The sequence below is a fragment of the Vicia villosa genome, linkage group LG2 (genome assembly GCF_029867415.1).
Source record: "Vicia villosa cultivar HV-30 ecotype Madison, WI linkage group LG2, Vvil1.0, whole genome shotgun sequence".
NCBI classification, from domain to species: Eukaryota; Viridiplantae; Streptophyta; class Magnoliopsida; order Fabales; family Fabaceae; genus Vicia; species Vicia villosa.
The window spans coordinates 3,205,761-3,217,429 of record NC_081181.1 but is presented as its reverse complement, the minus strand read 5'-3'; the positions used below and the strand labels follow the sequence as shown (position 1 = coordinate 3,217,429).

General features: G+C 37.1%; 4 protein-coding genes across 4 annotated transcripts; 1 reads left to right on the top strand and 3 right to left on the bottom strand.

Moving 5' to 3' along the window:
* Window positions 1–170: 170 nt before the first annotated feature.
* On the top strand, window positions 171–2,532 carry LOC131648808 (inositol transporter 1-like). The gene is made up of 2 exons (XM_058918530.1): window positions 171–639; window positions 772–2,532. The coding sequence occupies exons 1-2, from the start codon at window positions 477–479 to the stop codon at window positions 2,172–2,174; spliced, it is 1,566 nt and encodes a 521-aa protein (XP_058774513.1). The 5' UTR covers window positions 171–476; the 3' UTR covers window positions 2,175–2,532.
* A 153-nt stretch (window positions 2,533–2,685) lies between these two features.
* On the bottom strand, window positions 2,686–7,102 carry LOC131648810 (DNA-binding protein BIN4). Its single transcript, XM_058918534.1, has 13 exons — window positions 6,937–7,102; window positions 6,361–6,446; window positions 6,036–6,222; window positions 5,826–5,887; window positions 5,381–5,657; window positions 5,197–5,258; window positions 4,996–5,049; window positions 4,204–4,321; window positions 3,769–3,815; window positions 3,603–3,629; window positions 3,336–3,411; window positions 3,093–3,229; window positions 2,686–2,997 (listed from the first exon to the last, which is right to left on the bottom strand). Exons 2-13 carry the CDS (start codon window positions 6,406–6,408, stop codon window positions 2,896–2,898), a joined length of 1,197 nt encoding a protein of 398 aa, XP_058774517.1. The 5' UTR covers window positions 6,409–6,446; window positions 6,937–7,102; the 3' UTR covers window positions 2,686–2,895.
* Window positions 7,103–8,524: 1,422 nt separating this feature from the next.
* Window positions 8,525–9,106, bottom strand: LOC131648474 (uncharacterized). Its single transcript, XM_058918226.1, has one exon. The coding sequence runs from the start codon at window positions 9,104–9,106 to the stop codon at window positions 8,525–8,527; it is 582 nt and encodes a 193-aa protein (XP_058774209.1).
* A 1,541-nt stretch (window positions 9,107–10,647) lies between these two features.
* LOC131648473 (uncharacterized) lies at window positions 10,648–11,334 on the bottom strand. The gene has a single exon (XM_058918225.1). It carries the CDS (start codon window positions 11,332–11,334, stop codon window positions 10,648–10,650), a length of 687 nt encoding a protein of 228 aa, XP_058774208.1.
* Window positions 11,335–11,669: the final 335 nt, after the last annotated feature.

Below are 11,669 nucleotides of genomic sequence, written 5' to 3'. Positions count from 1 at the left end.
AAAAATAAATAAATTAACAACCTATATTTTGTAACAAAATTTTCTAAGTTAATCTATTGAAATCTTATTTACCTTAAATATATATAGACTATTAATGATTTATCAACAAAATTAAAGAGGATAACATTCTAATCATTGGTGAGTGAAGGTAACCAAACAATGATTCAAAAAATTCCAGCTAATGAATTTGTTATAACTTAAACTTTTGTTGGTCTTTTCATAAAGTACACAAGCAAACCATCGAGTTTGAGGTGCCTGTTTTTAAGGAGCTAAAATGTTCATCAAGTCTAGGATATGCTAATTTTATGCAATGTTATTAATCAAGAAAAAAAGGATTTGTAACGTTTGTTGTTAATAGAAAAATTTAACAGAAAACAAGAAGATTAATGATGTTAACTAATTTGTAGATTGATAAATAGAAATCATCTTTTAAATTGATCCTCCAACGCCCATATTTTGTTGAGGGCGTTGCGAGGATGACGAATGTTGTTATTACTACTACGTTGCAATCGGCGCCAGGAAGTTCAGGGTATTTGGATTTGTACCCTGACCGCAAAATGTCATTTTTTAAGAATCCTTATATTCTCGGTCTTGCCGCGGTCGCTGGCATTGGTGGTTTGCTTTTTGGCTACGACACAGGTAACTCCGTGCATAAATAATATATTTGATCTATGCATAAGATCTTTTGGCCGCATATGTTAATGGAAAATTAGGGCCGTCTTTGAGGGTGTATAAACGGTTCCGATGAAAATATTTAAATAAAATTTGCAGGTGTGATATCAGGAGCACTTTTATATATCAAAGATGATTTTGAATCTGTTAGAGAAAGTAAAATTCTGCAGGAAACAATAGTAAGCATGGCAATAGCTGGTGCGATATTTGGAGCAGCAACAGGTGGTTTGTTTAACGATGCTTACGGACGAAAAATGTCAACACTCTTTGCTGATGTTATATTCATTTTTGGATCAATCATTATGGCTGCTGCACCTGATCCTTACATTCTCATAATGGGACGCTTTCTTGTTGGCTACGCCGTAGGAATTGCGTCTGTCACCGCCCCCGTCTACATCGCCGAAGCATCGCCTTCCGAAATCAGAGGTTCTTTAGTCAGTACTAATGCTCTCATGATTACTGGCGGACAATTTATTTCGTACATAGTTAACCTCGCCTTTACGCGTGTTCCCGGTACTTGGCGATGGATGTTGGGAGTTTCGGCTGTCCCTGCACTTGTTCAATTCATTCTCATGCTCTTCCTCCCTGAATCTCCTAGATGGCTTTTTATGAAGAATAGAAAAAATGAAGCTGTTGATGTTCTTTCCAACATCTATGACTTGGCTCGTCTTGAAGATGAAGTCGAATTTCTAACGGCTGAGGCGAAACAAGACATACAGAAAAACAAGAAAATAAGATTTCAAGATGTTTTTATATCTAAAGAAATCAGATTAGCATTCATGGTTGGAGCAGGACTTATGGTGTTCCAACAGTTTACAGGAATTAACACTGTGATGTACTACAGTCCGACGATAATTCAAATGGCTGGTTTTAAATCTAACGAAATGGCTCTTCAAATCTCAATCTTTGTTGCAGCAATGAATGCTATTGGAACAGTTCTTGGTATTTACCTCATTGATCATGCAGGGAGGAGGATCTTAGCTCTTTGTAGCTTAGGCGGCGTGTTCGCGTCTTTGGTTCTCTTGTTTGTGTCATTCTCAAACCAATCATTATCAGCAGCAGCAGCAGCAGCAGCAAGTAGTACTGGATGGCTAGCAGTTTCGGGTTTGATACTATATATTGCGTTTTTCTCACCGGGAATGGGGCCGGTGCCGTGGACGATGAGCTCGGAGATATATCCTAAGGAATATAGAGGGGTTTGTGGGGGTATGGCTGCTACTGTGTGTTGGGTTTCCAATCTCATTGTTTCTCTGACATTTCTTTCTGTTGCTGAAGCTATAGGAACTGCTCTCACTTTCTTGATTCTTGCTATCATTACAGTGTTTGCCTTTGTGTTTGTGTTTCTATTTGTTCCTGAGACTAAAGGATTGACCTTTGATGAGGTTGAGCTAATATGGAAAGAGAGAGCTTGGGGCAGCACTGACATGAACAAAAACAACAACAACAACAATAACAATAACTCTGACTCACAAAATCTTCTAGGGAGGGACAATGAACAATAATCCTTAATAGCTAAATCCTTTACTATCCTATAAAATGCTAGATTGAAGGTAGTAAGTGAAGCAAATGGTTGAAACTTGAAGCATATTAATTAATGAAAGTGCAAAGATTGGGAACTAACCAAACTAAAATCTCAAAGATACATAGCATAAAATGAAGGGGCATAGAATGGGCGACAGCTTTATGACAGAAAAAGGCAGGAACTGCTGAACTATATCGATCAGGAAACATTGATTGGAGCTCAATTTACATAAAATCCAAATCTTATGTTGCATCCTACAGCAAACAACATGTTGTTTCATACTAACAGATAGATTATTCGATTTATTATTATATTTTTAAATTTATTTTTTTATATTATTATTAGAGATTAGTTTTCATACACTATAATGTAAAACAAACTGGTTAACAGTAACCAGCTAGTGCAGATAAGTTGAAAGACAGGATAACTATCAAATTGAAATAACACTCTGAAAAGTAACCACAATGAGAATTTTAATAAGGAGGAATATATATAAGAAATTGATAATAACTCATTCAGCAGACTATGTTCTTTAAATTCTCCTGCACAGGGTTTGGTAAGAATTCTAACAACAACTGATCTATCGCCAATTTGCCATCTCTGTCGTCATTGGCAAATTGATTTAGCATCTGTATTTTTAATTCAATTACATGGCATATTGCATATATAAGAACTAAGAAGTTATAGAATGTTTCTTTGACTCATTTCTTAGTTTTTGCTCTCTTGGAACTTGGAGCTTTTTTCTTGGATATCTTTGACTGTGATTTTCCGCCGGTACTTCTACCTCTTTTCTTTTCAGCACCCTGCATCCAAATTTTCAGCAACCAAGTATGTATGCACCAGTATTTAAAATTATTAATAGGGACAATCTAAAACCTAAAGCAAATGAGAAACTTACTGATGTTTTGTCTGCCTTCCGTTTGGATTTACCAGGTGTCTGTTCCTCGGCGTTCTCATTTTGATCAGATGGGTGGGTGCTTTTCTGATTCTTGCCAGCTTCCTCATCAGAATCAAAGCAAAAACCATCCAATGTCCCTTCTCACATGAAAAGAATGGATGTCAGGCAAAGAAATCGTGCATAATATTTAAAGCAATACTACAAGACACAAGCCCCAGTTAGTTGTTGGTGGATGCAAATTACCTTCAACCATAGTTTCGGCTTCATAAACATCAGACGGTGGATTCAGCTGTACGAAGTCATTCATGATGGCCTCTATCTGAAAATAAATTATAGTTTAAACACCAATGTTGGCCCGTATTTTACAAAGTCCTTGTCAAGGATGATTAATCACTAATACGTAAATAAATGAGGAAATAAGTAGATAACCGATAAGTAGCAATCAAGACGACTTCAGAAATATTTACTGCGTAAATTGAGCTAATAAGTAGGACCTATAAAAGAACAGACCTTTGCCTCTGACTGCCCAAAGCTAACCTGAAAAAGAAAAGATAAACTCATTAAAGCGATATTTGAAAGGTATAATACCTTAATCATGGAAGTAATTAGCTACAAGGCCAAATAAAAACTTTCAATGCCATGATGATAAATACAGATTACATCCAAGATGACATACAACGCAAAACGTCCGGCAAGGAACTATAGATGTTTTGTAGACTGTTCCTGAAAAGAATATTAAAATTTGAACAATCAGATATAGGTTGCCACTATCATACAAATACAGTGTAAAACAAAAAAATGGAAGACTAATAATGTATGCATTACAGCAGCATATAATTTGGAGAAGAAATCAATGACAAAAAATGAGGTGATCACTAAAAGTCAAGGTTTTATTTATGATTACGAGATTCCCATATTTAAAAATTTAGAGCATACAGTCAGCTGTTTCTGGGAAAGTCAGCACACAAGAATCAGTACAGTACTTAGCTAAGCTGTATTATGATTCTGCATGAATACGGAGTGTTATCATCAAGATGTATGTGTTTGTCTCTTTATACATTGAAGACAACAATATTTGTTTGTTAATCAGAAAACACGTGTTCTAAGATACCTTTCAAATCTAAGCACATTTCCGGATCCCCGGAAAGGGAATCTGAGATAATAATCCGCCCTACAGCTCCCATATCACCACTCAAATCTATAGAGTCACCTTGACACTCAAGAAGAGCCTGCAAAACAGAGCAGCATTTAGTCATTGGCTCATTCCTATTTCATAAAAAGAGAAAGGTAAATCATTACAACAGATGTGATTTTTAGGAAAAACCTATATGTCATATGTATCCCCACTCAACAAAGTTGTAAATCAAACTATCAACTTTTTGCTACACCCCTAATTATTATTGTTACTATATTATATTAGCCTGCAATTATTATGTTATTAAGCAACAACCAGTAGTTATTATATTTTAGGCAGCAGTTATGTTATTAGGCTGACAGTTTTTTTTTAGATAGATTTTGAATAAATAGCAAAAAATTGAAGGCATTTTATTTTGAGACTGGATTTTGATTAGGAGAGACCAAGCTCTCAAATTTGTAGAAGAAAGCGACCAAGACACACAATTTACTTGGATGGGAAGTATTTATCTTTTTTTTTTTCCCTGTTATAATTCTTTAAACTAGGTCTCCTGTTGCAATCCAAATTTTGACAACGATAACCCGAATTGTTCAATAAAAGTCAGTTATATCCTCTATATTTCTATGTTTGGTACCAGTTTGTATCACTTTTCTTCCACGGAATTTTATTTGTTTTCAAAAGTGAAACATGTTACTCATCTGGCTGTCCCCGTGGTAGTATCTAAACATGACCAGTAACAACCAGACATTTAGCAAAGGAAATCCTGACCTTTGTACGGTGAACTTTCTCAGAAAGCGTCAAAGGCAACATTGAGGAGGAAACCTAGAACAAATAGAAAGCAAATTTCAGAATGTCAGACTAGATAGGCAGTCAATGTGGTCTTTGATAGTTATTATTTATTCATGTATCAAAGTGATGGGCATGCTGCAAGCCATTTTTAGGAAATCATTATAACAATGAAATTCTTACATTCAGTCCAACAGGCTTTCCAACAGTTTCTTCCTCTTTAGCCTCTACATCTCCATCACCACCTGTCCCATTTCCATATACATGTACAAAATAATAAAGAAGTGCCTATTTCAAATCCATATGTATTAAGATGGGGCAATGTATTGCATTTTTTTCTTAAAAGTAAAAATTAACCATTTCATACCTTTCCCATTTACATTAACCTTTGTTTTCTTCCCTTTTACTGGTGTAGAACCTTCTACCATTATTTGTTTTTGGGATGTCTTTGCTTTTGAAGCCTTTTTGGATGGAGACTTTCCATCTTTGTCATGAAGTCCATCCCCACATTCTACTTTAGCAGGAGCTTGAGATATTTGGGGCTTAGAAGTTTCCACCTGATCAATATGATCTTCAGTTTTTGGAATATGATCCTGGCATGACTCGGAATCAGATGACAGTTCCCACAGTGAATGAATGGGTTCCTATGCAAAAACATTTGATATTATCAGAAATAACAATATAAGTGGCAGGCCAAAGCCAAGAACATATTTGTGACACGATGCCCATAATAAGGCAAAAGGAAGTGTGTTTTTCTCCATAAATCTACAAATGCTACCTAACGATTAAAGATGAGATGGCATGGATCTTACTTTGTGCTTGGTTTCCTTGTCGATGTCAGAGTCAAGCTTGATCTTCTTTTCCTCCCTCTTTCCTGCATCATAGTACCAAGGGACAAAATGATAATGCAATAAAAAATCAAACTCTCAAATGATTCTCACATTGTATATCTCAAGTCAATTGACCATAAATACTATTTCATCTTGAGGGATCGGCAATGGAAAATCAAATATCGAGTGTACCATTTTTCTCCTTTTGCGTATCCCTTTTCTTCCTTGTAGCACTCTTGTTTTTGTTGACATTTGGATTCTTTGGTGACTTCGGAGATGACTCTTCATCGTCAATTCTATCCTCATCTGAAAAGCCACCACTATCATGTAAAGGATCAGAATCAGATGACAATGCCAACGGCGAATCAGGAGTGGGTACCTAGTAGCAGGAAAATGTATAAGCACCATGGTGTTAGCATTTCTTAATCAATTCTTAGGAACTCATATACAATGTGAAGATTGCAAAAATGGAAGTATGTATTTAAAAAATTGTAATCAGGACAAAATAAGGTAATACCTGAAAAGAACGCAGCCAATCCGGGGAGCTGTCTCCAGAACTGCTCATTTTTTAGGTAAGTGATAATGAGAAAGCGGTATTGATCCCTAAAAGAACGAAAAATAAGTTTAAGGCGTCGTATTGATGTATGTCGGATGTTGCAAATTACACGTGGCAACTAAGTTCGACTATTTGCAAAAATAGTGAAAAGGACAGTAACTCGCAACATGCACATATCAAAATAAGCAGTATGCATCAATGAAATCAACAATTCAGATTATACCACAAGTGTTTGGTATTGTAAGTTGAAAATCAGCTTGTCCTTCCTTATGTTGAAAGCTTACACTAAACTCTATATGAAACTATCATTCATGATAAGAAAACATACAAAATTACTTAATCTCAAACTCAATTATACTCAAATCAACTCAAATTTATTTAATTCAAAAGCTCACCGAAAACACACATAATCAATTAAGCTAGCATAATCAATTAAACTAGCATAATCAATTTTAGAATCAACAGAAATCACACATGATTACCAAAGCTAACATAAGAGAAAGAGAAAGAGAGCTGGAATTATTGCAGCGAAGCTACCTTAAAGTGTGAAGCTATCAGCGTTGAAGTGTGAAGGAATCGCGCACAGAGAAAGGAAGGTGGAGAAGCGTCGCCGGAGCTGGAGAAAGAGAGTGAGAAGAACGGTGAAATCGAGTTCGGAGATGGGAGCTAGGGTTCGGTCACTTCGATTTGCGGTTTGGAGGGAAACCGGTTTATAAATCTATTCAGTATATGGGTACCCGTTTTTCATTATTGGTGTCTGGTTCTGTTTTTATGTTAAACGGTTTGGGGTTTTAAAATTTAGACAAGGTTTTGGTTATTTATTTTTTGAGGATTTCTTTTTCCACCATTTGGCTTGCTCACGCACCACCGAATTGACAATTTTGCCCTCGTGTTTCCGTAGATGAATCTCCGGAAACACCCCATTTTTTTTGTTTTTCTTTGTTCTGTTCTGTAGATGCACCTACGGAAGATTTCCGTAGATCCATCTACGAAATTAGCATAAAAAAAAAAACAGACGCAATAATTAATGAGATGATGGATGAGTAGTATCATTTTTCTTTTACTAGTAGCATATAGACAGACACATGTATGTCATTTTGCTTTTATTTTAACATATGTTGGCAAATATCTCTCATTGTATCAACAAGATAAGTTAAGTGCATGTAAATGAATAGGGAAATGGAACCATAAAGGAATTCATCTATGGAATCAGGACAAGGACATTATTTCCATAAACCAGAACAAAGACATTATTTCCATAAAACACACAACACACATTGCGTTGATTAATTGACATTACAACGAAAATATTACAACAAAATTTTAAAATAGAAAATTAAACGAACTTACAGATCTAAGAAATTACAATGGTTAAAACAATTTCATCTGCTCCGTTCATCATTTCAATGCAATTCGTGTCGTTATGCACTTCGACCCACCAACGTTCCTTGTTACTCCTTGTTACAGGAAGGAAGCAAAGTCCTTGTCCAAAGCCTCTGGATTGTTCTGATTTCTTCTCCAGTTTTTTAGTTCCCCTTTAAAAAAGACATGATAGTCCTCTTGAGTTGGTTGCAGAAATGGGTATTCTAAAACATCACCGGAACGAGGGGTTTGACGGGAGAAAAAATGACATGCCCATTCCGTCTGCGGTATTCCGGTTCAAAAACGGGATGCCGAGGCCGCATTGTTAGCCGGTGATCATTTGGCTGGCGACATCCATTTGGCTTAATGCGAGACATTTTTGTGCTTGTGTTTAGGGTTTGTGTTTGTGGGTAATGCAAATAGAGAAACCCCAAATTTATAGAAGCTTCAAGAAAATATGGGCCACACAAAGCCTATGCATAGGACTTCTGTATATCCATATACGGTAAAGCCCCTTAAGTTTCAAAGTAATACGCTTCCATAGGTGCATCTACGGTAAAAACCTATAATTTTCCATCTAATGCACTTCCGTAGATCCATCTACAGAAATTTTCTTGCTATTAAATTTGACAGAACAACAAACAACAACCAGCATTTATGACCAAAACACAAAAAATACTTGAAACACAATTAGGACCAAAACAGAAACAATTTGAAAGCATTATATTACAATGTTATAGAGCGTATATATTACACTTTGAAACTAGATAAATACGTGAAAAGAACCGTCGCCAGCTAAATCTATTGGTGATTCTAATTTTGACTTTTTCGCATTCGCTTGTTTATCGATAATCTTCAATCTTTCGTATTCATGCATCCTATCAACAAATACATCCGGCCATGTATCGGCAAGTTCGATATGATATAGATCCCATTCCGGTGATGTCGGTGGTATTGGGCAACCCAATTTCAAGTAAGCTTGTACAAAATGACGCGATTTGGCGAGCCATCCAACACATATAATACGTTCAATTGGATTTGTAGGAGGTGCGAAGCGGGAAAAAGGTTTCAAGTCAATGCATGCCATGTCATATGCGCGTGCAATTAGATGTCCCATTTCCGGGAATCTCATCCAATGTTCCTCCGGTGCATATGTGTCCCTCAAAGGAACAAGAGAATCATTGACCGATTGAAATTTGGTGTTGTCTCCAAATACCCGCATGTACGATCCTTTGTGGTTCACCAACTCTTCCATAAGATCATGACAGACAAGCTCATGAGCATCATCTCCCATACCAAGCAAAGTCGATACGGCCCGAATTCCGCAATTACTGTCCCCCGCCATGTTGACGATCCGGTCGATGTATTTATGCATAAAAACCAGCATCTAGTCAATGAATGGAATATTTGGAGCAATTAGTACCTCTTCAATTAATGGAGCAATAGGTGTTGGAATCAGAACTTTTGGAGTAATAGGTGTTGGAATCAAAACTTATGGAACAAGAGGTGTCGGAGGCGGTTTGCTTATGTGAGCTTTCTTGTTTGAACTCTTTTGAGATTTTTGCGATTGTGGAGTAGGTGAGTCGGAAAAGCGTTTGTGGACATGCTCACAATATGAAGGGGAACTTGTTGTTGAGTTGCCGTTTGGCGTAGACTTCACTTTCTTCGAAGCACCTTTTGTCTTAACGAGTTGAGACGGTGTTTTCATGTCCGTTGTTTCGGGAAATCCAATCCTTCGCTATTGTTCCTTGATATATAATTTTGTGTTGTCATCGACACTCGAAAACCTCTCTTGTATCGCCTTCAATTCGGGAACAATAGAGATATTCAAATTTTCTTCTTCGACACAACCATCATCATCAAAACTAAGTCTTTCCAATGAGGAGTGATTTCATTCATTTGTTATTGGCTCACCTAATCTCACTTTTTTAGCAATAGCACAAGCACACGGGAGACCAAACGTGTCAGTAATAGTGCAACCACACTTTGAGGTATCGCCACCAATTGTTTCACCTCGTTTTGCCCCATGAAATATATAATTCAATCCGGCCCGGGACACATTGTCGAGCAATTAAGAGTAAATGATGTTGTCGTTAAAGCGATGCTCTAAAACCGTAATGCTCCGATCGAACGACATTTGTATTTCGTTGTGTTGGTTCGAAATCATGTGATTGATGGTGTCACATGCTTTACACAAATCACCCTTGCTATCACTTAACCAATTTTTCAAAGTAGCATGTGCGGACTCAAATTTATTGGTAGTAGTATTCCCAAGGTGTCGGACTTTATCAGTCCACGCACAAACAAACTTTTCCTTCACTTTGTCAAGAATGGTGCTTTTAATGTATTTCAATAAATCGGGATATCTTTCACATATTTTTCGAAATTGCAACACGACATCGGCATACAATTCTTTTGTCTACGCCTTTGCAATACGAGCCCATGCATCCATTATTTGGTCAAACATCACTCTAGGCTTCACCGACTTTCCACCTTTGACTATTGGTTTTGTCCCCACAGCGGGTTTAACCTTGATTCTCACATTACATGCTATGTGATATCGACAAAGTAATGCTCGGAAGAAGGAAATACCTTTGCAACCGCAGTCATCAAAGCGGGGTCGCGGTCCGTAATAATCGCCTTAGGCAACGCAACTTATTTTTTCAAAAGTGACTGACACACCTCGAAGGCCCACCTAAAATTATCCTCTTTTTCACACTCCAAAAAAGCAAAACCAACGGCAAATGTCTTATCTGTGGATGTAACACCGACCATCTCGAATAATGGGAGTCAATACTTGTTGGTCTTGTGGGTAGAATCGAGAAGGAGCACCGTCGAGAAAGTGTTGAACAACTTTATGGATTCCGGATGAGTCCAAAAAATATCTCAGACCGTAACATCATTATCGCAACTTCTGTACCGCACGACGTATTTGTTATCATCCAACATTTTCAATAAATGTTGCATCTCGCTCCTATCTCCCATACTCTCCTTTCTACTACGATACTGTTGATTATACACTTGCTTTATATTTGCAATGTTGTCGGGTTCCTTCCTTTTCAATGTGGCAAGTATATTTTTCGGTTGGACAAAATTCAAGGACATGTCTTTAATAGACGTCTTCTCTTCCAGACCGAACCGACATGCAATAGGATGACCTTGCAATTTTGCGTACAAATCATGGTTATGTAAACCACAAATAACAGAGCATCTCCACTTCAAGTTAGACAACTTGTAACAACGGATTCTAAATGTACACTCGCATTTTCTAGTACTTGTGTCGTCTCTTTTATACTTCTTTAGAGGAAGATGGTATTTCCCGCTTCTTTCGCACACTATTGTTACAAATGCGTTTCTTCTTGACGTACCATTATCCGATCTTCCTATCACCACACTAAAACCAATACTAATTGCGGTCCTACGAATCCATGTTAGCATGCTTTCACGATCAACAAAGTCTTCCTTGTTACCAAAGTCACCTCCGACATCTACCACATTTGCGACTACCCCATCGACACTCGTACAAACATCGACTAACGTCGATAATTTACTTGAAATATTATCGGGGTGCATCATACTTATTTTGGAAAAATCAAACAGAATTACAAAATGCATAAAAAATACTAGGAACATTCCGTAGATGGATCTACGGAAGTGTTCATCTTTCACATGTTCCGTAGATGGATCTACGGAAGCAGCGTAACTTTTTTTCAGAAAAAAATCATGGACAATGTAAACAATGTAATGGCTGAAAGTGATTATTTACCTGGAATTCAGTCTCTTCTAGCTCCCTTTAATATGTTGCACCAAAAAGTTCGAGTCTTTGAGTGAAATAAGGTATTGATGATGTAGGGTTTTTAGGGGTGTGGAGTGTGAAGTTTTGAGAGAATGAAACAATGGAGGGAGTG